Source organism: Hevea brasiliensis, chromosome 8 (assembly GCF_030052815.1).
Source record: "Hevea brasiliensis isolate MT/VB/25A 57/8 chromosome 8, ASM3005281v1, whole genome shotgun sequence".
NCBI lineage: Eukaryota > Viridiplantae > Streptophyta > Magnoliopsida > Malpighiales > Euphorbiaceae > Hevea > Hevea brasiliensis.
The window spans coordinates 3,350,586-3,375,841 of record NC_079500.1 but is presented as its reverse complement, the minus strand read 5'-3'; the positions used below and the strand labels follow the sequence as shown (position 1 = coordinate 3,375,841).

The window sequence follows — 25,256 nt, the reverse complement described above, 5'->3', positions numbered from 1 at the left end:
TAGTAATATTGCTAAGGACCGCGGGGCAAAATTTTAGAATTTTTAGAGCTTATTTGGGCAGTTTTTGCAAAAATGATCAATTATAAGGACTAAATTGTAAATTTACATATTGTGATTGAGGACTGTTTGGATGGGCCCAGGAGGGGCTGTATGATATGATTGAGTTGTGGATATATGGATTGTGGATATAGAAGTGTGTTTTGAGCTCTTTTGCAGGTTGGGTAGGTCCTAGGTATAGGGGAGACTCTGCCGGATTTTCGGCACGACTTAGGACGTATTTGGTCTTTTTCCTTGTTTGTATAGAGTCAAATTTATTAAATGATTGTACTGTAATTGTCAGGTGAGCCGGGACAGCCTTCTTCCTCTGCCCAGCCGCCACAGTGACCGTTGTCCAGTTTGTGAGTAAAATATTAATTTTAATTATAATTTCGATATTATTATATGTTCAGCATGCCCATGCATCACTTATATGCATATATTTATGTAGTTAAACTCTAGGCACGATTTATGTTGCATTCATAACTGTTAATGTGCCATGAGTGTTGTTGTGGTAATTTGGAGCAGTGTGCGTGCGTTGGCGTGCGTGTGATGTGGTGTGGACTATGGATAGGACGGGGTAGTCACGGCTTGAGTTCTTCGCTGGGACCCGTTCCTTCGAGGGGTAGTCACGGCTTGAGTTCTTCGCTGGGACCCTCGATTTGGTTTATTAAGCGAAAGTCCGGCTTGAGTTCTTGGCACGGAGTTGGATTTAAGAGAGCTGTATAGGGGATCAGCTCCCAATATATTATGATTGATGCTACAGGGTGCGTGAGTGCTCCAAATTACCTTTTTGATGTTATGATGTGAAAATGATGTTGATGTTGCATTTCACTCTACATGGTGCATTAGTTTTAGATAGTTATAGAGATTATGGTTAAAATTGATATTTTACTCTCTGAGTCGAACGCTCACTCCTGTTCAAAAATTTTTACAGGCCACAGGAGGATATTTTTTTGAGGTTAACCTGCTTTCTCCCTCGCAGGTCGATTACTACTGTTTGTATAAACTTGTTAAATCTTAGAATTTCCGCATGTGTTAGAAATGTTTATTTGATTTGGGTCTGTAAACTAAATTATTATTTTTGGACCTGTAAACTTAAATGTGCTATGCATGTTTGATGGATTGGATGAGGGAGCTGAGCTCCCATTTATTTTATGTTGATGAGTATGTGGAGGGTGAGCTGAGCTCCCCAATTGACTATATATTGTGTTTACAGGTCGGGTGAGTCGAAAACTCCCCGTTGGAAAGTCCATTTTATGGCCGGACTCTGTCCGTTTGTTTTCTTGAATTTGGGCCCAATGGGCCTTAGAATTGGGTAAATGAACAGTTAAGGCTTACTACGGGCCTCGGGGGCTTTAGGCTGGCCCAGGTCCTAGTGCCGGTCCGGCCCATAGGTTGGGTCGTGACATTTTGTGTGTTCTTCCTTTCTTCCTTATTTCCTACCCTTCTTGTATTGGGTTTCTTAGTTCTTAGCATTGATTCAAGTTTTATTTCCATATTTACTCAGAATTTCTTGTAAATATTATGGATAGTGAACAGTTTTCATTAGATTCTGGAGTTGTGATGTAATATTTGAGATATTTTATAGATTTTGATTGAGTAATCCATATTTTGTGATTTTAATGAAGTTTTATCCATTTCTTGTCTGTTCAATGACATGCTTAGTGTAGGATTCTATTAAGTATTGTTCTTAATCCATGGTTGAAGCACCAAAAGGAGAAAACCTTGTAATAGATAATCAAGAAATTGGACTTAATTAACTTAGATCTAGAAATAGACTAAGGATTAAGAGGATTTACAGATTAATTAAGGAATTTAATGGGTCTTGATTAATTTTAACTCCATGAAAGTAGGATTAAATTAATTAAGGCACTCTTTGTCTCACTCGAAAAAGTATTCAAAGGACTTAAGGATTAATCTCTTTAAAACCCGTAAATTTCATAAGATTGGATAATCAATTTAAAAATCCCAAAATAGCTTGAATATGAATTCTCAAACTCCAGAATCACCCTTTTATCATTGTTAATTTCTAATTGAATTTAATTGCTTGCCATTTTAGATCTTACCATATTTCAATTTGCTTATTTTAATTTGGCGCAAATTTAGTTGAATCTTTACATTGTGGATTAGATTATTAATTTTGCATATATAGATTTCACACTTCAATATCTATCAATTTATCGCTTTAATTTCAAAAATAGTTCAAATTAGTTAATTTTTATATCAAAAATTCAATAATTAACACAACTCCTCGTGGGAACTATATCTTTTCTATATTACTTGTACGATCCATGCACTTGCGGTTGGGCCACATTATTCTTATCCTGCTACTCCTTGTAGGTTCCCCCCTGCCTACAAGTGATGTAAGGACAACCAACTTAATTGTATCGATTGTGACAAATGAATGAAAGAAGTAGCCTGTTCTTGATATATTGGTACCTTGTTCTTTATTATGCTTGAGATGCTTGTTCATATGCGATTCTTGTGATATTTTTCCCGATTGGCTTGCCAAGCCATGCTAATTTATGCATCTTATTGAACAGATTCTCTTGGCTGACTTGTCTTGAAAGAGTTCAAGCCAAGTGCTGCACGGTCCCAAGTGAGGGCTAAAACTTGGGCCCGTGACACATAGGCACCCCAAAAACAAGTTCTGGAACACCCTTCCATTAGTGTATGTATAACCCATGGTGGGTACAATTCTATTTTGGAGAGTCTTTCTGCTTCGGTGCCAATGATATGCAGGCCTTTCTAGGCAGATAATTACATAAATGCAAAGATTCTGGAGGAGGTTTGGTGTAACATCCTCACTTTAGCTAGTCCGTACGTTCTATTGTTCCGGTGACCAATGTCGGTCCGGGCAGCTAGAATATCTGGAATTATAATTAGACTAGAGTGACGAGTTATAAATAAACCAAATAATGATAAAAAAAATTAAGGAAAATTTTTAGAAATGAAATGCACTAAGGTTAAATGAGCCGTAGCCCTAGCGATGAGTGACCCTAACGGGAAGTGATGGTGAAGGCCGTTAGCAACCTTAGACCCGGGGAAAACCTCGTGAAATAATTTTTGGGATTTCAGGGAATGATTATTGAGGTTTCAATGAAAATAAATTGTTAAGAAAACACAAGGAAAATTAAATCGATCGGTACACACGATTTTAGCTCGTTAAGCCAAACGGAGGGCATTTTGGTCATTTCGTCTTCAGAGATGATTTTTTATCAACTTGTCCAATTAAGTAAATAAATTATATGATATAAAATATGAATAAATATTATTGAATATTTAATTAAAAATGAATAGACAGAAGAACAAAAAAAAAAGAAATAAATGGATTTATTGCATAAGAATGATGTTATTAAAAGGGCTCCATCAATAAAATTATAACAAGCATTATGAAATCAATTTAAAAAGAGTTAAATGGGGTAAAAATCAAAAGAAAAATCAGTTATCTTCTCTCTTCCAGCTTCAGCCGAATTCCTCTCTCTCTCTTATCTCCACTGATGACTTTCCTTCTTTTTAAATTTTCTTTATAAACAACCCCCTAAAATCACTTGCTCCTTTCTCTAAAACTCCTCCTTCCAACTAGAGCAAGCTTGAGGTAGTAGAAAGAAAGAAAAATCAAGAAGTTTTGTAAGCTAGGGAAACTCACCAACAAAGGTTAGTGTCAATTAATCCTTTAAACTTTGTATATACATCATTGGGAGTATGAATTGATCCATTGATTTTATGTGTTTGAAGAATTGAAATGGTAGAGTTAGGTTTTGGGCACAAATTTGAGATTTTGTTGGTGAAAGGAAGTTCTAATGGTCAATTAGTGACCATTTGGCTATGTGTGATTAGGAAATGAAGTGATTTGTGCCATGATAATTGAAGTTAGGTATGCTGCTTAGTGTGACCTGCAGGACTAAGTGTGAGTCCAGCAGATTTTGGCAGCTATAACTGGAGTTGTGTAGGTTCAATTGGTGCAAAGCCAATTGGATATGAAATTAGATACATAATGGCACAACTTTGATGAAGGAACCTGCCCAGAAAACCACAATAGATTGACCTAAAAATTGACCAAATTCGGGTACCATTCATTCTGCCTGGGCAAAATGACTAAATAAACAGTGTTTGTTCAAATGGTCATAACGCAGTGTAAAAAAGTCTAATTGACCTAAAATTTATATCAATGAAAAGCTTAGACAATTTAGAACAACTTTCATGAGGAATACCAAACTAAATTCTGACCATAACCCATCTGAATTGCTAACCAAAGTCAGGTTATCAAAACTGCCAGAACTATTTCTGCCCAGAAATTCTGGTAGATGCCAATATGGCCAGTCCTAAAGAAATTGGCATAATTTGAGCTAGAAAACTCAAAATGGAGTGATTCAAAAAGAGAATTAAAGAATACACATAAATGAACAACTTTGATTAAGAATATTTGACAAAATTCTCATTGTAGAATTGCCTAATGGAACAGTGAACTCTAGCACCCAAGATTGAGATTTTTGATTTATTTTCTATTGGTTTTAAGTATTGATTGACAACCAATACCAACACTTTTGTGAACCAAAATATGGTATCTTGGTAAATTTAGGTTTAAAAAATCTATTATAAATTAAAAAGTCAACCTTTGAGTGGAAATAGTTAAGTGAATAGTGACCTCTACATTACAAAAATAAATAATTAAATCATTACTGTGTAAAATGCCGTAGTATACCTAGAATAATTGGTTTGGATAGATTGACATGCCAATAGGTTTCTATTAGCAGTACTGCATATGGCTTCTGCCATTCTGTGTTTTATTGCCTTACGTGCCATTCTGTGATATAATAGCCCTTGGCTATTTTGATTGAGATTACTATACTTGGTTTCTTGCCTCATAATTATTACAGCTTATTAGCTGTTCTGTTGCACACTGGGAGACACAATGTGACTGATGGTGTGATAACCTGAGATACTTGGTACCCAGTGTCAGTTTACCTGTTTATCCATTCCAGTCGACTAGTATAGGTTACTTGGGCAATCAAAATAAATCTTACCAAATTTTAATCAAATAATTAACATAAAAAATATTATATTACTGCAAATAATTGCCAGAAACTCAATCTGCATAAAATGTCAATATACACTATGTATGTTTATTTCATTATAGTTATTTTTATTTTATTATTGGCACCACTAAACAGTATTGCTTAGTACGTTGCTTTTGCCACGCGTAGGTACAGAAGACACGGAGCGTGAGTCTAGTAGACCTCAGACTAAGTGAGAATCAGATCTGCCAGTGTTCTGTGTCACCTCTCATCTGTAGTGTATTTTGGTAAAGCACTAGGATTCTCTTTTGTATTTTTATAAATTGTATTTTGTATTTAGGTCTTTATGTTATCATGTAAATTATAAACTCTTGTATCATTTTATATTTTAAATTAATGAAAATTAAGTATTACCTTCATAAAAGTGAGTTCAAATTGAATTATATATGATATAGATTAAATGAATGAAAATTGTTGAGAAATATTGAGATAATATTGATTATTTGGACTTGAGAATGATTGGAAAAATATTTGGAAGTGTTTTTCACAGGTTCCAAATAACTATTTTCTCCATTTTTAGTCGGCACTCTGCCGGATTTTCTAAAAAATCTTCGGAACCTCTAATAAATTTAAAATTTCAATAAATGATGCAAATAATATCAATTTCATAAGTTTCACTTAATGACCCATAAATAAATAAATTTTGAAATAATAAATATTAATGAGTTAAGATCTGGTGTTCCGGTACACTGTATGACATATCTTGCTAGGTTACACTGTAGACGAATAAGGGGTATTACATTTGGAAAGTTGGTGTGAGAATTGAAGGTAGAGTAATCACCAAGAATGACTTGCTCAAGTGCTTGAAGATGATTTTTCCAGGAACAAAAAGGGAGGGAAATTAGAAAGGCTAACAGTGCACTCAAAAAAGTTATGTTAAAGGCATCTCAACTTGATGGTACTGCACCTAAACATTTCAAAACTCTTGTGCAATTAATTACTCAAGAGTGAATTATCAGGAACCAATTGGTGATTTAAATTAAAAAGAATTTAATAAATACCTTACCTCATTCTTAATTTATTCTCAGTACTCTCTCATTTTAATTTTTCTCTGGATAATTATTTTTTATACTCTCTTTAATTTTTAATACTTTTTTAATTTCCCTATATAAAGTAAATTTATTAATAGTCACATACATTAGCACAATCAATTTTCTAAAATAATTTAATTTTAAATTAATAAAATTTTTCTCTAATTTTTTTATCCAAACCACTTCTAAACTGCCCTCTAACCCATCTTAAACTCTAATTATTAACTATTCTTCAAATTATTTTAAATCAAGGCTCAAATCAAAATCAACTATTTACAAATCGTCTTTTAATCCGTCTCATAACAAATTGATTTAGATTCATAATTTCATTGAATCAATGATTCTGGCACCGGCAATTCAAAACTGGGCCCACCGTACGCTAAAGAGCCTTGGAGAACAAGCTGTAAGCATCCATGTGATCGCCTGAAGCAAATGGCCACCGTCCAAATTTCAAAACCCTAATCTCCACCGTTCGAATTTCAACCCCAATCCCGCCCTTCCGCCAAAAATTCAATTTCAAATTCAAATTCCTGACCGTTAGATTTAAACCTCCACTCCTCTCTGAGCTTTGTTTGGCTTTTTAAAATTATATTCCCTCTGCGTTCCCTTATCTGGCCATTTCTTCATTTCCTCTCCATCTCTGCGAATCCGAAGACACCATCTCCGTGTCTTTATCGCTCTATTGAAACCCTAAACTGTTTCCCATAATCTGTCCAAGAAACCCTGAATTTCTCCTATTGTAAGGTCCATTTCCAGAAATCCTAATATCCTCTCTCTCTCTCTCTCAAGATCAACAATGGCAGAGATCACAACGGTGCCGTTAACAACCAGCAACAACGCGAACCTGGGAGTCCCGCAGAAGACCATAGAAGAAACCTACCAGAAGAAGAGCCAACTGGAGCACATCCTGCTCCGACCTGACACCTACATTGGGTCGATCGAGAAGCACACCCAAAATCTCTGGGTCTACGAGGATGACAAGATAGTGCACCGCCAGGTGAACTATGTTCCAGGTCTTTACAAGATATTCGATGAAATCTTGGTCAATGCAGCCGATAACAAGCAGAGAGACCCCACCATGGATTCCATGAAGGTGGTGATAGATGTTGAAAACAATTTTATCAGTGTTTATAACAATGGCGATGGGGTTCCGGTGGAGATCCACAAGGAGGAGGGAGTGTATGTGCCGGAGCTGATTTTCGGGCACTTGTTGACTAGCAGCAACTATGATGATACGGTGAAGAAGACAACCGGAGGAAGAAATGGGTATGGAGCCAAGCTCACAAATATTTTCTCGACAGAGTTTGTTATTGAGACTGCTGATGGGAAGCGGCGTAAGAAGTATAAGCAGGTAATTGGGGTTCTGTACATGTATGGACTTTATTTTAATTTTATGTTTCTTGCAGTTTTCCTGCTAAAGTATTACCTGGTTCTATGATTTTAGGTTTTCTTTTAGTTGCGGCTAGTTGGGGTTCCTTTGTTTTTCTGATACTGATAATTTTTAGAGGATGATGATGGTGATTATAGTCTCGGATTTAGCTGTTTGGTTAAGTATGGTTATTGGCTTCGTTTTGGAAAAAAAAAAAAATCAACAAAGGAATTCAATTCAATTTTGATAAGATAACATTATTATTGGGATTGGTTTCTATTTCTTTTAAAATGAATATTTTTCAAGACTTTCACCTATTAGATTTCTAAATATGAGAATTAACAAAAAAAAAAAAGAAAGATATTAATTGAATTGAATTCTTATAAAATTCTAGTTTCCAAACAAGGGGATTAAGAATTTTGTGTCATATTTATGATTGTATATCTTGTTCAAAAATGTTAACTTGGTTTGGAATTTCTAACCCTTTGTTTGGGTATCTGAAGTTGTTAAGGAATGGAAAGAAATTAGATGAAGGAAAAAATGGAGAAAAGAAAAGAATTAAAGTTTGTCTTCTGTTGTTTTGATATCTCATTAAAAGGGGTAGAAATTACTGTTGTACATTTAAATTGTATTATTTCAATAATTTAATTTCAGTTGCTGTTATTAAATTTTTGTTTAGATAATATTTCAGTCACATATAAATTGGTCCTGGTGATTTCAGGTTTTCTCAAACAACATGGGTAAGAAATCTGAGCCGAGCATAACAAAGTGCAAGGAGGGTGAGAATTGGACGAAGGTCTCATTTAAGCCTGATTTAGCAAAGTTTAACATGGCTATGCTTGAAGATGATGTGGTTGCTCTGATGAAAAAGCGAGTGATCGACCTGGCTGGCTGTCTTGGAAAGACTGTGAAGGTTGAGCTAAATGGGCTGCGGGTTCCTATTAAATCATTTCAGGATTATGTTAAATTGTACTTGGATTCTGGCACAGAATCTAAGTCAGATGCCCCTAAAAGGTTATACACATCTATGAATTATTTGGTTAACTGTCTTTGAGTTTTTTTTATTTTCAACAGTAATGTGCTCATTTGATGTTTGTAATTGCTCAGCTTCTATCTAAAAGTGGGCGAAAGGTGGGAGATATGTGTGAGTATTACTGAGGGGCAGTTCCAACAGGTAATTGGGATACTATTGGAACCATATTTTACATCCAGAACTATTTGCGTTTGCACCAGTACCTGTCTTTATACCACAGTGCTTTGCTCTGATAACAGGTTAGCTTTGTTAATGGGATTGCAACAATCAAGGGCGGAACTCATGTTGATTATATAACTAACCAGATTACCAACTATCTGGTGGGTGTTGTAAATAAGAAGCACAAGAATGCCAACATCAAAGCACACAATGTGAAGAACTATTTATGGGTTTTTGTCAATGCTCTCATTGATAACCCTGCTTTTGATTCTCAAACCAAGGAAACTCTGACTCTTCGCCAGAGCAATTTCGGTTCAAAATGTGAACTTCCTGAAGACTACCTGAAGAAAGGTCTATTGCATACATTATTTGATTTCATATAAGCTCAGAATTATCATTCATGAAATGTTGAACTCAATATTTCTATGCTGATTGCAGTAGCAAAGTCTGATATCGTGGACAATCTACTCTCATGGGCAAAATTCAAGCAAGACAAAGAGCTTAAGAAATCTGATGGAACAAAGAGAGGGAGGGTTAATATTCCAAAGCTGGAGGATGCTAATGAGGCTGGAACAAAAAACTCCCATAAATGTACATTGATTTTGACAGAAGGAGACTCAGCAAAGACACTTGCTGTAAGTTGTGACCTACAATGTTGTCCATTTGAATAGCAATGAATTAATTTTTTAATAGCCATGGTTATATATACAGATATCTGGTTTAGGTGCGCTGCCTCAAGGAATTCGAGACTTATATGGTGTGTTCCCTTTGAGAGGCAAATTACTCAATGTACGGGAAGCCACCTCTAAACAGCTTAATGAGAATAAGGAAATTGAGAGTATCAAGAAGATTCTTGGCTTACAGCAAAATAAGCAGTACGAAAGTGTCAAGGCTTTGAGATATGGCCATCTGATGATAATGACCGATCAGGTTATGTTTTCTCCACTGCTTGAGGTTTGAAAATTCTTGCTTCTGATGTCTGCTAACAATAATTCAATCCCTACAGGATTATGATGGTTCTCACATTAAGGGCCTGCTGATCAACTTCATTTATTATTTCTGGCCGTCATTACTGAAAGTGCCATCTTTCTTACTTGAGTTTATAACTCCTATTGTGAAGGTTGGTAAATTTCATTAACCAGTCATGCAATGAGAAATTTTCTTTCCAGAATAGCTTGTAATTTCTTGTGCTCTATCTTGTATAGGCAACTCATAGCGGTGGAACTGTTTTATCCTTTTATACCATGCCTGAGTATTACTCATGGAGGGAAAGTTTGATGGGAAATGCAAGTGGCTGGACAATCAAGTATTATAAGGTTTGTTTTCGTTGGGATGAAAACAATTGAGGTTTTGTTATGATATTCTCTGTGACCAATCAGTGTTTTTGTTAATTTGTGTTTTAGTAATGAATTTGCTGATCTCACAGGGGCTAGGAACAAATGATAAAAGAGAAGGGAAGGAATACTTTAGAGATATAGAGAAGCATAAGAAAGATTTTATTTGGGTAGATGACCAAGATGGGAATGCCATAGAGCTTGCATTCAGTAAGAAGAAGATTGAAGAAAGGAAGAATTGGCTTCGACAGTTTCAGGTTATAAGTCATATTAATGGGCAGTTTTTTTTTTCCTTTATTTTTTATCTTTTTCTTCTCCTTGACTGACTGTTCTATGAAACTTTTTTTCTCAAGTTAAACAGGATCTTACATCATATTGATTTTTGCAGCCTGGCACTCATCTTGATCAGAAAATGAAGCTCATAAAATACAGTGACTTCATTAACAAGGAGCTTATTTTGTTTTCTATGGCTGATGTTCAAAGATCTATTCCCTCCATGATTGATGGCCTGAAGCCAGCTCAGAGGAAGATCCTTTTCAGTTGTTTCAAGAGAAATTTGGTTAAAGACATTAAAGTTTCCCAGTTTCAAGGTTATGTATCTGAGAAGTCTGCTTACCACCATGGTGATCAAAGTCTTAATGCTACAATCATTGGAATGGCACAGAATTTTATTGGCAGTAATAACATCAACCTTCTTGCACCAAAAGGACAATTTGGCACTCGTTGCATGGTAAGATAAACCATGTTCATTATTAAATTCGATCAGGTTCACTTCCTTCTATTATTATGATGATGACAACAATGATGATGATGATGTTTTGCATTTGAAACTGTTACTTCACAGGGAGGCAAAGATCATGCAAGTCCAAGGTATATATTTACTTGTCTTTCTCCTATTACAAGGTTCCTATTTCCCAAGGATGATGACAAACTTCTCGACTACTTAGAAGAAGATGGTCTTTCTATTGAACCCACATGGTAAATATTTATTTAGGTTACCAAGAATTGAATTGATGTGAATTCAGGAAGTGCAATTGGAAATAGTTACCTGACAAACTTTGCTATTTAGGTATGTCCCGATTATACCACTGGTTCTTGTGAATGGTTGTGATGGAATTGGCACTGGCTGGAGCACTTCCGTCCCCAATTATAACCCAAGAGATATTGTTGTGAACGTGAGGCGCTTGTTGAATGGTGAATCAATGGAACCTATGCATCCTTGGTATAGAGGGTTTAGAGGAACAATTGAAAAAGGTGCATCAAAGGAAAGCGGGGCTAGCTATACAGTCAATGGACTCATAGAGGAATTGAATGAGACAACACTCAGGATCACGGAGTTGCCAATCCGTAGGTGGACTGATGATTACAAGGAGTTTTTGAATTCTATAATAGAAGGAACTAGAGATGAGAAGGGAAACTTACCCAAGGATGCCTTTATCAAGGTAAATACTTGCCAATGTCCACCGAAATGTGTTTTGTAGTGCTTCTAGTTGTTTCTCTCATACATAACATCCTGATTGCAGGATTTCAAGAAGTATGGTGATGATGTGAGCGTATGTTTTGAAGTCCTCTTGTCGGAGGAGAAGATGAAGGAAGTCAAGGATGAGGGCTTACTGAAGAAATTTAAACTAACAACTACAATTAGCACAAGTAACATGCACCTTTTTGATCAAAAAGGCATGATTAAGAAATATGACAGCCCTGAAGAAAGTATGAGTTGGTTATTATGGAATTAGTTTGACTTATTCTACTGTAAATTATGTTGTTACATTACTTGGCTTTTTTTTTTTTTTTTGTAGTTCTTGAAGAATTTTTCCACTATAGGTTTGAATGTTATGAGAAAAGGAAGGTAAAGTTCATTTTTAGGTTGTAGAAATTACTAGCAGTTCTCAGCTGTTTATGCTATTTTTCCATACAACAATTTTTAACTACTCAGTCTCATTCTTGCAGACATTAAAACTTGCTGATCTGGAATGGGAGTTACTGAAATTGGAAAACAAAGTGAGGTTTATCCTTGGGGTTGTGAACGGGGAAATTATAGTGAGCAATAGGAAGAGAGCTGACCTGCTCCTGGAGCTACAACAGAAAGGTTTCACTCCTATCCCAAAGAATAAATCTGCTGAATCAATGGTTGCTGGGGCAACTGATGATACAGAAGAACCAGAAGAGAGCATAGATGGAAAGGAAGAGAATCCCAAGACTGTCAGTGGAAATGGGGTGCAGGCTAGTGACTATGAGTATCTGCTGTCCATGCCTATTGGAACCTTGACCCTTGAGAAGGTTCAAAAGCTGTGTGATGACAAGGATAAAATCGACGAAGAAGTTAAAATTTTGAGAAACACAACTCCAAAGGATCTATGGATGAAAGACCTTGATGCTTTTGAGAGCCAACTTGAAGTATGGACAACTACTCAAATTTATTTACTTGTTTTGGTTGTCTAACTCTTTACTTTGCCATTTTACATTTCTTTTTTGGTTAAGCCTGTACCTTTTTTTTTCCTTTGATGTTTTGTACATAAATTCAGAAATTTGAAGCTGAAGAAGAGGAGGAGAGGCAGAAGTCAGTAAGTGAAGTAAATGGTCAAGGTGGTTTTAAGGTTTCTAGACAAGCGACAAAAAATCCAAAGAAGTATAACAAGGCAGGCAAAAATGCACAAGCAGCTGCAGAAACCATGGGAAAATCAAACCGTTCTGCAATGGAAACAGGTGGGGAGATACTAGCTAGTAGTATTAGAGCCTATTTGGGATTGTGATTTGAACATACTTTCTGAAAAAATTAGTTTAAAAAAACTGTTTAACTATTTTAGAGTTTTTATGGCTAAAACAGGTTAAATTTAACAATTAACATGAAAATAATTTTTAATAGCCTCTAACTAGTATATTTAGAGAGGTGTCTTTCTTAATAGCAACTCAAACAACTATGCTAAATGGATGCTTAATAGTATTTTCTTAATAGCAACTCAACCTATGAATTAAGGTAATGTTTGCTGTATTTGCTTCATCAGAAACTGTTCTTGAAGTAGGAAAACCAAAAGGAAGGGCAGGCTCAAGGAATGCTCCTGCCAAAAAGGTATATCTTGCTTCTTATATGCCATGTTATTCCCCTGGGTAGTTCCTAATAACTAATTATTTATTAATTTGTTTGCCAGCAAGAAAAATCCTCTCCTGTTTCAGAAGATGATGATGAGGAAGTCGAATCATTGAAAGATCGACTTAAAGCATATAGACTTGATTCTTCACCTGAACAATCCACTTGTAAGCTATTCTGCCCTGCTGCATATGGATCCATTGTTCTCAGATTGTATTACTAGGTAAATAAAAAAATAAATAAAGAAGTCATTGGCAAGTCAAATCAGTAACATAGCAGGGAAGAAAAGTGAACGACAACATCAAGAACTCCTTTTTCAAGTTTGAATAATTGTAAATGAAATTCTGAAGTTTATGGTTATCTAACAGTATGGGTTTTATATGTTTTTACTCTCACAGCCATGGATACTGATGTACCCCAAATGCCTGCAACGAAAGAACAAAGCAAAAGGGCTGCTACGCAGAAGAAGCCTATGATAGCTGATTCAGAAAATTCTGAAAGTGAGGATGAAGTAGACATAAATGATGACTCTGAGGTTGAAGTGATAGCTGCCCCAGAAACAAAAAAGAAAGGAGGGAGGAAGCCTGCTGCAAATGCCAGAGGAGCTAAACCCCCTGCAGGATCTAAGAAAAGAGGACCAGCTGGCAAGCAGTCTCAAGTATTGAACCAGAAGCTTCTAACCGATATGCTGAAGCCTGCTGAAAATTCAGGAATATCACCAGAGAAAAAGGTGAGGAAAATGAGGGCATCTCCATTCAACAAGAAGAGTGGTTCTGTTTTGGGCAGGGTCAGCGAGGAAAATGAGACGACTGAAATTGAAGAAATTACTGAAGTGCCAGCAAGAGCTAGACCACAAAGGGCAAACCGCGGGCAGACTAAGTATGTGATAAGTGACTCTGAGAGCGACGAGGCTAATGAGAGTAGCGACCAGGACAATGATTCTGACTTTGAGAGCTACCACGACAATGATTCAGACTTTGAATGAAGATGAAGACTAAATTGCTGCTTGCTTTTCTCTTGATACAGTGTCACTTCAGATCAGAAATGGGAACCCTGAACTGAGCAGTGTTGGTTCTAAAGCAGCTTGATGGTTTGAAACACGTAGTGTTTGTTAACTACTGTTGATATGTATTTAGTTGCATTGATCATTTGAACTTGATTTCTTTCCTGTAAATGGAGCCTGATTTCTCCATGACCTAATTTCATAATCCTATTCAACCAAATAGTGTTATACTATCATTGGCTTAACCCTGGAGATTTATGGACAAAATTAAGTAAACAGAACGTAAGGATGATAGTTGTCCATCCATCATTAACATTTCACGTGGAAAACCAGCAATAAGTGTCTTTGTTTAACATCCATCATTAACATTTCACGAGGAACCGCAGCAATAAGTGTCTTTGTTTAACATCCCTGAACTAAATCCTTACTTTTGCAGCCATGCTGACTGAGAGCCCATAAAGTTATAGGCAATTATTTCACCAATTCAGACCAATTGATTTCAATCCAATTCAAGAAGAGAGAATCATCCAATTCAAATTATTTATGATCTTATTTTGAGTTCAAATCGAACTGTGGACAGGAGTCTTGCTTATAATTTTTCTTCTCCAGGAGTCTTGCTTATAAAAGAAATCCCTAGCAAAAACATAAATATTAATATAAATATTTATACCATTGAATAATATAAAATATAAATAAAAGACTTAACAGGGTCATATCTAGAACAAATCTCAGCAGTAAGATGCTCAAGAGCAACATAGAAATAGATCGGGTCTCTTAACTGTGAGATTGGATCGAAAGACGAATCCTTCTCCATTGCAGATAAGAGATCGTCGACAGGGAAAATAGGATCGAGGCTGTGAGCTTTGGTAATGAACTTTAACACTCAAATTTGATTATCAGATTTCAGTGCGTCATTATCCAATTTTTTTCAAGCATTTCATGGTGTCATCATTTTTTACCATCCGTCTGTACAATTAACGTACAAAATGCAGGATAACCTTTATAAACCTCACTATATTATAAAATAATTTTAATATAATAATAAATTACTCCACTTATAATAATAAAGTTGCAAATTTGAGTAACTAAAATAATGCCCCAACATTTTTTTTTAGTAGGGAAATGGAGAGACCCATATCTGAATTTGTCAAGTGAAATAATCAAATCAGGCTAAACGACTCACTTTTTCTTTAAATCATTATACTTATCACATCAGCAAACTGTATTAGAACAATTAGGCCCTTAAATGCCAACAGTGACAATCTACCCATTTTTTGTGCTTATCCCTTTTGAAATCATGGATGTATAGATGTCTCTTTGAAATTGCTTCTACAAATGGAAGCTGCTCATAGAATACAAAGATTTTGGAGTCTCTGTACAAATTAGGTTAGCAGTAAAGAAAAGAAAGTTAAAAAACAACCTAGGTGAAAAGATACAGCTATAATTTAAAAGCTGAAGCAAACGGCCGCCAATAATGCTACATTAAAATTACAGCGCACAACTTGAGCTTCTAAGGAGTAAATTTACCTGGGATCCATTACATTTTCTCAGGCAAAACCTTGTTCATTAGCAAATCACATGGCAAGGTTATGTTTTGTATCTTCCATTTTCAACAACAGATCTTTGACATCTGCTTCCATCCTCATCTTCATACTGAAGTATTCCCGATGAGCCCTTTCCAAAGCCTGGAATTCTTCATATTTTTGTTTACGCATTTCCTCGGCCTCAACTAACCGCAGTTTTCTGATTCTACTTGTATATTCTTCTTCAATTTTTTCATTCTTTGCAATTGCAATTCGTTTCAGGCCCTCGGCATCCCTTCTTGCATCATCAGCGCGTGCTTGAAACATTTTAGCTTCTGCTTGTTTAATTCTCACTAAGCTCTCTAGTTCATCAAAAATGGGTTCTTTCTGAGCACTTCTCTCTATCTCAGACTCCACAGGACGTTTATCGTTCAAATCTGTATGAAAGCTAGGAAGCAGGCTAGTTGATCTTTCTGACTGGGGAGCTTTTTCTGAATAAACAGATTTAAGCCAGGAAGAATCCTGGCTGCGCCCTGCAATCCCCCCATTGCTTCTATTTCCACGTTCCTTCTCAGGTAACACAGAAGCACTGCCAAAACTGGAAGACTCACTTTCTGCAATCACAGAGGATATCATTAGGAAGACCCAAAGAAGCTATATATAAATAACAGGAAGATTCACCCATATATAACATGAGAGAATAGCAAATCTCATACGGTAATGAAATTCCAAATAAGTTGCGTTACTGACAATCATTTGTCTTCAATAAAACACAGGCCACTTACATTAGCAGCAGTCCAAATTTTTAAATAAGCAAAAATTTGTACCTCTGCATAAACATGGGAACTCCAATTTCAGTCTCAAAAATACCATAACAAAAATGCAACTGCACTAAAGTGAGAAGGCAGAAATTTCCAAAAAGAAACAAACTTGTAGATCTACAAACGTAGAAAACAATGCAGACCACGGCAGTTCAAGCCCGTTACCCCATTATGGCCCACCAAAATGGGTTATATAAGGCAGAATTTGGAGAGAAACATAGTCTTCACCATCATTGCATATGCTAACTGCCTCAAGACAATAACCAGGACATTCCATTGGACCAAACAATGACCCCTAAATTAAACCTTTGATGATCATTATTAGATCCTAAACAACTTATATTTGAACCCTAGGTATTAAGCATAAATCAAGCCATAAAATTTAAACAACATGTCATTCTACCAGATGGCCTTACAACAAACATATGCAAGGAATAAAGAGAATTTTCCCACTAACATAAAATTTGGGATGTATAATCTCCAGACACCTATTCAATGTCTGCTTCACAAGGAATATCTAAATTTCTCAACAATTTCCACATTCTCCATGTGGAGAGAAATTTTAGCTGTGCATATTTACTAATATTAGGACTTGTTCAAATTCACTTGGAAATATCACCAAATGTATCACCTATATCAAAAATAAATAAATAAAAAAATGGATAAAGCATACATTTACAAACACAAAAACAAAAGTACTTACCGATCAAGAAGCCCATGATATTACTATAAACCTCGGAAAGATTAGACCTATTTGCCAATTTTTCTAGCATACGATTGGCAATTTCATTCAGCCGCCTCCCTCTTAAATCCTTGCTAGCACTAAAAATTCTCTTCACGTACTCAAGTTCCTTGCAAAATATTTCTGCTGTCCATGTCTTTGCAAAGTTCTGAAAAACCTCCTTGACAAACCCAAACATCTCAGAGGGGTGATCACAAGCAACACAGTGAAACTGCATCTCAGTAGATCCTAGAGCCCCAGCAGCACTCCTTCCATTTCTAATATATGAATCCCGCAATGCACAATCAGTATGGCACCAATGGAGACAAACATCACACCCAACCCAACTACATGTTTGATTTGCCATGTCAAACTTTGAACACACAAGACACATACATGCACTACAAAAACCATTTTTCTTCACACAAACTTTGCAATCACATTCATCCACAGGCAAAGGACTTCGACAGACTAGATTTCTACATCTTAAGTTCAGGAAAACCTCCGCCAAATCAGAAGATGAAATATTATTGTCTACTTGAAGATATTCCCGAAGACCAGTTTTTAGAGCAACCAAGATTTCCAATTGAAAACGATGGGATTTCAGTAGCATATCCAAGGTTAAGTCAGACCTGTTATGCAAAGCATTCTGAAATGCATATAGTTGTCCTTGCTTATCAACATTTAACATGATCTCACGAATACTCTCCTTCACTAGAGATGCAGATTGTCCTGTCATTTCATGAAATTTCCTAGCCATTACATGAATAGGATCAGAAACTATTCTACTGATAACAGTCTCAACAAAATCAGCACCACCTATCAAAAGCTGTTCTCGTTCCTTCTGGCTATTACTCCTATATAGGCTACCACCATGTTTCTCTCTCATGGCCCGTTTCTTCTCAAGGCTATAATTTGAACCAATATCATGAGATCCAACACTGTGTGAAGGAGATCTAATTTCATCAGGATTCCTTGACTGTCCTCCTGACATCTGCTTATGAAAACTCAACTGCCTTTCCAGTCCATTGGCCGTTTTAGAGCTTCCTTGCAATGTGTGGCCATTTGACATACCTGGTAACGCTTGAGACTGATGAAAAGAGCCATTTCCATTCATCAAAACTCTTTGGTATAAGGGAACATCTTTAAGCTTAGAATCGTTTTGGGCCTGGCCCTGCCAAATAGCTTGATCAACTCCCTGAAATATGGGACGGCTGTGAACAGACTGCTCATAGTTGTCCATGTCCAGTGAATTCTGCGTTAGAGAACAGCTTGGATTGTGAAAAAAAGACTGAGAACCCGAAAAAGACATTGATGCGGTAAACCCATCTGAATTTGTACGAAATGTGCTAAAGGACTGAATACTTCTCCCATGACTAGGGGAACCAGGAGCCTGCGATGCATCTTTAGCAGCACCAATGGGTAACAGAACATTTGGCAAGCTAAGAGAAAGATCAAGTGGCTCCAAAACCAGCTTTTCATCTTTTGGCTTACTAACACCTGATTGCTCTGCCTTGTCTGCCCTTCTAACAGGAGAGCTAGTGAACAACTCAAATCCCCTAGCACTTGGCCCTTCCATATCATCTTCATCCCTGGAAGTTGCAATATTTCTGGATTCTATCTCAATCCATGCGCGATCTTCTGGAGAATCAGTAGCATGGGTTGGTGAAACGGCCACACTTTTACCTTTATCCTTCAAATTTTGGCCTGAACCCTCCATAACCAGGCCAGTATCCACTTCAGCTCCCCCATTCTCCTCTTTAGCTTCTTTACTTGACTCTTGCACTTCCACATCCTCCACCTTTGCCTCAAGATCGATACCCTTCTCTTGCCTACGTTTCTCTTCCAAATTTATAGTCTTCTCAACCACCATTTCCTGACTTTCATCCTCCTTGTACTCGCTCGGTTCCTTCAAACTCTGAACCTCCTCACCCCCTTCATCACCGTCCACATTGCCAACTTCATCTTCACTAACACTATCATCATTAAAATTCTCCTCACAATTTCGCGTCCCACCAACTTTTTCCCCCTCAGAAACACTTGCTTTATCAAGTTCCTTTTCTACCTCCTCCACTTGATCCTTTGCCTGTCTTTCGGGCTCAACCTCCCTGTGATCAGCATTGGACAAACTGGACAAAACATTCTCTTGCCCTCCTCTTTCATTGTCATTTTCTTCTTCCTTGACAATTTGATGAGATGATTCAGGCTCTGGCTCAAGCTCCCCTTCTTCCATTTCACTACTACTCCCACTAGCAACACTCTTCACCTCCATTTCAATACTCTTGCCCCCACTAGCAACACTCTTCACCTCCATATCTATGCTCTTGGCATCCAGTTCACTCTTCTTTCCTGCTTCCACGCTCTTTGATTGCTCACTTCCGGAATCCTTTGACCATGTGGGTGATGACCTCGACTTTGAAGTTGATGATCTCCCCTTCCCCTCATCCCTCACACCACCTCTCACCACCCTGTTTTGCTCACTCCCAGAATCCCTAGACCATGTGGGCGACTTCACATCCCTCAATCCCTTAGGAGAAGACCTAGTAGCAGCACTCATTCTATCCTCATTTCCACCTCTACTACCTCTACTCTCTTCAAATTCCTTACTCCCACTACCGAATCTTCTCCAAGATGAAACACTGCCTTCTCTTCTAGACCTGTCCCTCTCAGACCTAAAACCTTTAGGAAACTCCCTCCGGGACCCACAAAAGTTCTCGGAACGATAAATACTTCTATCACTGCCACCACCCACTCCACCTCCACTATACCCTTCTCTACTACTATACCTATCACACCCTTTTCTCCGATCAAAGCTATCGAAATCATGATCCGACCTCTTCCATACCATCCTGGAGCAGTCCCGACTATCATCATCCATAGATCGATCCCGATCATACCGGCTCGACGAAGATGACGTGGATAACAATCCCTTCCGTACATTATCAGATTTGTAATAGAAACTACGAGACGATCGACTGGGATTCAAATCCTGGGCAGAGCTCTTCTCATTATAGGACTCGAGCTCGTCACTCGATCTCAATCGCTTCATGTCGAAATCCTTTCCAAATTTTATTTTCACCGCTAAAAAGCACAACAACAACAATAAGAACAGCAGCTAAAGAGCTAAATCTAGAAAAGCAAGAATGAGCTTGGAAACCGTAAATTTTTATCTTGTGGGGTAAACAATTTCATGTCTAACACTTTACAAAAGCAAAAAATAACTCAAAAGCTAGCATTCATATGGTACCTTCAGCTTAAGATGATTTGAACCAAAACAACATATTAGGGTTTGTCAAATTTACACATTGAACCCCCAAAAACTGAGCTCTGGAGAGAGAACAGAAAAGTTCTAGTGAGAGAAACTAAGATACAAATAACAAAGAAGAAAATAAGAAACGAAAATAAGCAGATACTCCACAAATTTGGGCCCGGAAATCTGGAAGTCTTCCCTCTATCTACAAGAATTTACGAAGATGAAACGAGAAGAGGTCTTATAACGTGAGCGGAGACAGAAGATAAAGCCAGCGAACGAAGGTCGGCGGAGGAAATCGGCGAGGAGAGAGAGAGGAGAGGAAGAGGGTAGGTGCGGAGAGAAGCGAAGAGGAGAACAGAAGGAGGAGAGGACATTTGTGGGCGCATGTGGAGAAAGGGATTTTGATTTCCTTTTATTGCAGTCAACGGACTTCAACTACTGCTGTGGGTGAGAGAGGTAAGGAGTTGGACTGTTGGCTACGCAGAGCATGCGGGCCTAATCTGATAAATTTTTTTAATAAAATTAGTGGAATTTGAGCAAAATTCATTAAGCATGAGAGATTTTGAGTTTTATTTTTTTTTTTTAATTTTAAAATTAAGAAAAAAAATTAAAAACCATTAATTATTACTCATTTTTTCGAATTTATATTGAATAAAAAATCCATTATTCTATTTTACTTAAAAATATTAAGATTTTTTGTTATTACTTTTGATCTATTATAGGCAATTTCCCATATTTAAATGGAGAGTAGCTTTCAAGTAAATACTTTATAACAATGACCACTCTAGAATTTATAATTTTAAGTATACTCAATTATAATTTAAATTAAATTTTGTTTTGGCACGTGTAACGCCACAAGGATCAATAAAAACTGGTTTGAAAAGCAAAGCTTCATTAACAGGCTTCTAAGTGAAAGAGGAGTGAAAATTAATTGAGAGAGTTAATATCAATCTTTTTATTTTTATATTAACAGTCTAGTTTGATGATTCAAAATTTGATTTAAATTATTTTAAATTTTAAAAAATAATTATTAAATTATACTAGATACGAATTAAATTAAAATTAAATCGAAATTAAAATTATCTTTAAATTAAAATTGAGATCAAAATTATTAATTTTAAATAATCTTTATTGGCCTAGACAATTTAGTTTAGAGTCTTTTCATTTATAAATTAAAATTACGAGTTTTAAGTTGGAATTAAATAATGATACATTATAATCGACATGTGTAAAACATTTATATATATTAATCTCTTAAAATTGCACCAAAAAGTATTCATATATGTTAAAGAAGGGCTCAGCCTTCATACTTAGGTCAAATACCTAGTTAAAGTTATAATTACACTGTAATGGGCAAATACCTAGCTCTAAAAATCACACTGAAGGAAGCATTAACTAAATATATCGAAACTTGAGTGAGCGCTTAAAACAAGTAACACATAGGTCATTTGAGTAAGGAGTCGAAAAGCACTCGGCCTGAGAATAAGGTTGTAAAAGCACCCAGACTTTAACTAAAAGGGGTTGGAGAATCCGAGTACCTTATCTGTCGAGCACATCAAAGTCTAGAGGCATGAAAGCAGTCGAATTAAAGGCATAACCGACCTTTAGAATTAGTCATGTCATACTAGCACTCTTAGTCATTAAAATCATAAGGGCTAAAATTAACGTAAAAAGATACATCGAGAAGCAGAATGGGGTTGGTCCTTAATATGCCCCCGGCATTCCAACCAGTAAAAGTGAAATCACCCATGTTAATAAGTTGTCAAATATATATTGTTAGTAGTATGCCCTAGAGTATATCATTTAGTATGTATCTTGTACATATTTTTATTAATAAAAGGCATTTTCACTTTTCCATTTACATAATATACTTATGTGTAATATAAAAGGTCTATTGATATTTTGTTATAAATTATATTCTTAAGTTGTTAAGAATATGAGTGACAGTATTTCTAGTACAAAGTATCATAAATAGATTCATAATCGATGATACTTCACAATAAGGATATGACTTATCCAGAAAGATTGTATTCATGTTTGTTCCCAATGTATTTATATGAGATGTAAATAAGATGGAATGGTGAGTTTCATGCCATAAAACAAACGTGATAGACGCTTATATGTGATAAGTAGGCCAAACCAGTGACACTTATGACAAGCACATAGAGTTTACTCTTATCAATGCATTGTCATAAATCATATTAGTGCATATAATCTTTAGACCTGAGATAGCACAGTTATCTTGTATATAGGTGGTTTGAGTTTTATACTGCTTTCATACTTGTACTATGTATGGGTATATGGGCATGTGTTGGCTCCTACTAATTATATATGGAGGTAGGTGTTGATCAAGATGGAATCTGTCCTCTAAGTAAATAGGGATAAAATCCTATGTTCATTTAATTGTTCTTGATGTTTCAAGTTCCTGGCCATGACAGATAGATTTAATCAGAAAAAAGTTTTCTGATGAGAAAAAATCTTTTAATCAAGAACTGAAATTAAAAGAAAACATAATATTCATAGCAAATGGGGTTTGATATAAACCATGACTCCAGCTCGAATTGAGATTTTGTAACAGAGATATTCTAGTGCATGGTAACATATGATTATAAGTTCATTTAAAGTAAACCTTATTACTAATTGGGTGGCCATGGCATGCTATGCTATGTGTTAACCATAGTCTATGAGGTGCATAAAATGATTTAGAGAAATTATTTATGGTAAGAAAGAGTTCTGATGATATTAAGAGTTGATATCATGTCTCATTGCCAATTACTGATGAACCTAGTAAGTCACACACATATACAAGTAATTACCAAATTAAATATGATTTAATTAATTAATTAACGAGTTTAATTAATTAATTAAATAGGGTTAATTTGCAATTAGATTGCAAAGTCCCTAGCATGGCTTAAAACCAAATCTAAGTTATTGGATGTATAGTATAAGTTAAATTTATATTTAAAGTATTTAAATATGAGTTTAATTAATGAGAAATTAATTAATAAAGATTAATTTATTTATTTATATTTGATATAAATTGATTAGAAGAAGAGAAATAATTATTTTGGGTTGAGAACTCAAAATTAAGACACAAGGGTATTTTGGTCATTTCACAGGGTGACATGTGGCACCATGAGATAGTGATATGCTGCACCATGAGATGGTGACACATGGCACTACACATAAGCTTGCCAAATGTCTTTTAATTATGTAAGATGATTAAAGTCAATATTAAATATAGGTTTGACACTTGGCACAATGTGATTGGGTCAATTAAACCTAGAATCAATCAGAGGGTGACAAGTGGCAAAGGTTTTAAGTTGTGACCTAGCTATATAAGTGTAAGGATGAAAGAACAAAAATATAATATGCTCATTCTCAAAAAGGTGCCACCACCCTTGGCTCCTCTCCTTCACTTCTTCTTCATCTCTCATCAATTCAAAGAGATTAGCAAACAATCTCTTGAATTAAAAATACTAGAAATTATTTAAAGTGTCCTGTTTACATCTGTAATATCTCAAAAGGTAAAACTTGATTTTCAAATTCATAGAAAAGCCTTTAGAAGCTATTCAAGGGCTGCCATAGGTGATCTTGGTGTGGACTAACTAGAGAGACAATATCTAGTGTCCTATATGCATCCCAAAGGTGTCAAATACACTGTAGTGCATCAAGAGGTTAGTACACTTGTTCTTGATCTAATATAGGGCTCTAATAATTAAGTTGATTAATTCTAAAATCTTAAATGACAGATGTAGATCCAAGAAAATATTAAAAGAGTTTTAATATATTGTTTATCATTGAAGTCAAATAGATAAAAATGAATCTTACATGATGCATGTGACTCTAGGTGAAAAATTCTTGAATTCAATGATATAAACTTATGTTTTTCATGCTTCCATTCCTCTACACATACCCAGCATAAGCAGGTTGGATAGAAGACTTCCCAAACTGATTGCTTAGCCGCTATTGGTCTAAGCGTGTCAAGACCGTCAGTACGACAATGACCTTTGATTTGACTGTAAGACAAATAATTGTGAAGGAAATAGCCTACTTGTAGGGACTTTATACGTATTCGACTTACATTGGCTCTCTACCTCCATAAATAATGAATATATTCCAATAGAAAGGCTGAGATTTAGATCGAGCCTATATTCTATCATGATACAAGTTCTTGTAGAAAAGTTTTTCTAAAAGATCGTTTGATGAGATTTGCACCCTAAACCTAAACTGATGTTTGCCAATTACCTTCTTTATCCTCGAAACCCGACTACTTGCCAACACTACACGTACTTACTAATCTTGAACTATTGAATAAGAATTATCCATAATTGTGATTAATTTTAAGAATAAATTTTAGTAGATGATTAATACATTAAATCATGCAAATCACATTATTTTAAAAAAACAACTTATATAAAATGTCTATATATTTATAATTTTTGGCAATATTCAATTAAATAAATAAAGTTTTCCTATCAAGTATGTAGGCTTATTTGGTTTAAAATATTTTATTTTTTTAAAAATATATATTTTTAAAAAACATGCTTTAAATAAATTAATTATTTTCTCTAAGTATAATATAAATATATTTGATATATAAATTATTATTTTAAGAAATAAATTTGCTGCCAATTATAAAAGACAATAATACACATAAATACATAATATAATTTAAAGTATAATAAATTAAATTACAAATTTATAAATTATAATTTACTTAAGTAAGAAAATGCAACTTACCCAATTTGTCATAGGTAAATCAATTTTCTTACAGAAGAAAACAGAATAGTTTATTTATATA

At 35.6% G+C, this 25,256-nt stretch overlaps 2 protein-coding genes across 3 annotated transcripts; one reads left to right on the top strand and one right to left on the bottom strand.

Annotated features, from left to right (window-relative positions):
* The first annotated feature begins 6,783 nt into the window (after window positions 1-6,783).
* On the top strand, window positions 6,784-14,354 carry LOC110639026 (DNA topoisomerase 2). Its single transcript, XM_058150936.1, has 19 exons — window positions 6,784-7,499; window positions 8,239-8,531; window positions 8,625-8,691; window positions 8,790-9,060; window positions 9,148-9,344; window positions 9,421-9,639; window positions 9,716-9,829; window positions 9,915-10,025; window positions 10,136-10,300; window positions 10,432-10,773; window positions 10,888-11,021; window positions 11,113-11,485; window positions 11,567-11,753; window positions 11,843-11,892; window positions 11,994-12,440; window positions 12,569-12,749; window positions 13,049-13,113; window positions 13,193-13,298; window positions 13,530-14,354. The coding sequence occupies exons 1-19, from the start codon at window positions 6,945-6,947 to the stop codon at window positions 14,114-14,116; spliced, it is 4,464 nt and encodes a 1,487-aa protein (XP_058006919.1). The 5' UTR covers window positions 6,784-6,944; the 3' UTR covers window positions 14,117-14,354.
* A 1,090-nt stretch (window positions 14,355-15,444) lies between these two features.
* On the bottom strand, window positions 15,445-20,854 carry LOC110639023 (protein OBERON 4). Of its 2 annotated transcripts, none has more exons than XM_058150937.1 (4): window positions 20,613-20,854; window positions 20,447-20,526; window positions 17,182-20,280; window positions 15,445-16,271 (listed from the first exon to the last, which is right to left on the bottom strand). In XM_058150937.1, the coding sequence occupies exons 3-4, from the start codon at window positions 20,246-20,248 to the stop codon at window positions 15,709-15,711; spliced, it is 3,630 nt and encodes a 1,209-aa protein (XP_058006920.1). In that variant the 5' UTR covers window positions 20,249-20,280; window positions 20,447-20,526; window positions 20,613-20,854; the 3' UTR covers window positions 15,445-15,708. The 2 variants fall into 2 exon arrangements, with proteins under 2 accessions (XP_058006920.1, XP_058006921.1); XM_058150938.1 differs by having other exon boundaries at window positions 20,618-20,854.
* Between the last annotated feature and the right edge of the window lie 4,402 nt (window positions 20,855-25,256).

What these genes read in the sequence shown, in the direction of transcription:
- LOC110639026 (XM_058150936.1), top strand. Translation starts at nt 6,945, where the DNA reads ATGGCAGAGATCACAACGGTGCCGTTAACAACCAGCAACAACGCGAAC. An exon ending in AATTTGGCACTCGTTGCATG is followed by an intron (nt 10,774 to 10,887) that starts GTAAGATAAACC and finishes GTTACTTCACAG; the next exon opens with GGAGGCAAAGATCATGCAAG. An exon ending in AATGTTATGAGAAAAGGAAG is followed by an intron (nt 11,893 to 11,993) that starts GTAAAGTTCATT and finishes TCATTCTTGCAG; the next exon opens with ACATTAAAACTTGCTGATCT.
- LOC110639023 (XM_058150937.1), bottom strand. Translation starts at nt 20,248, where the DNA reads ATGAAGCGATTGAGATCGAGTGACGAGCTCGAGTCCTATAATGAGAAG. An exon ending in TATCATGGGCTTCTTGATCG is followed by an intron (nt 16,272 to 17,181) that starts GTAAGTACTTTT and finishes CTGTGATTGCAG; the next exon opens with AAAGTGAGTCTTCCAGTTTT.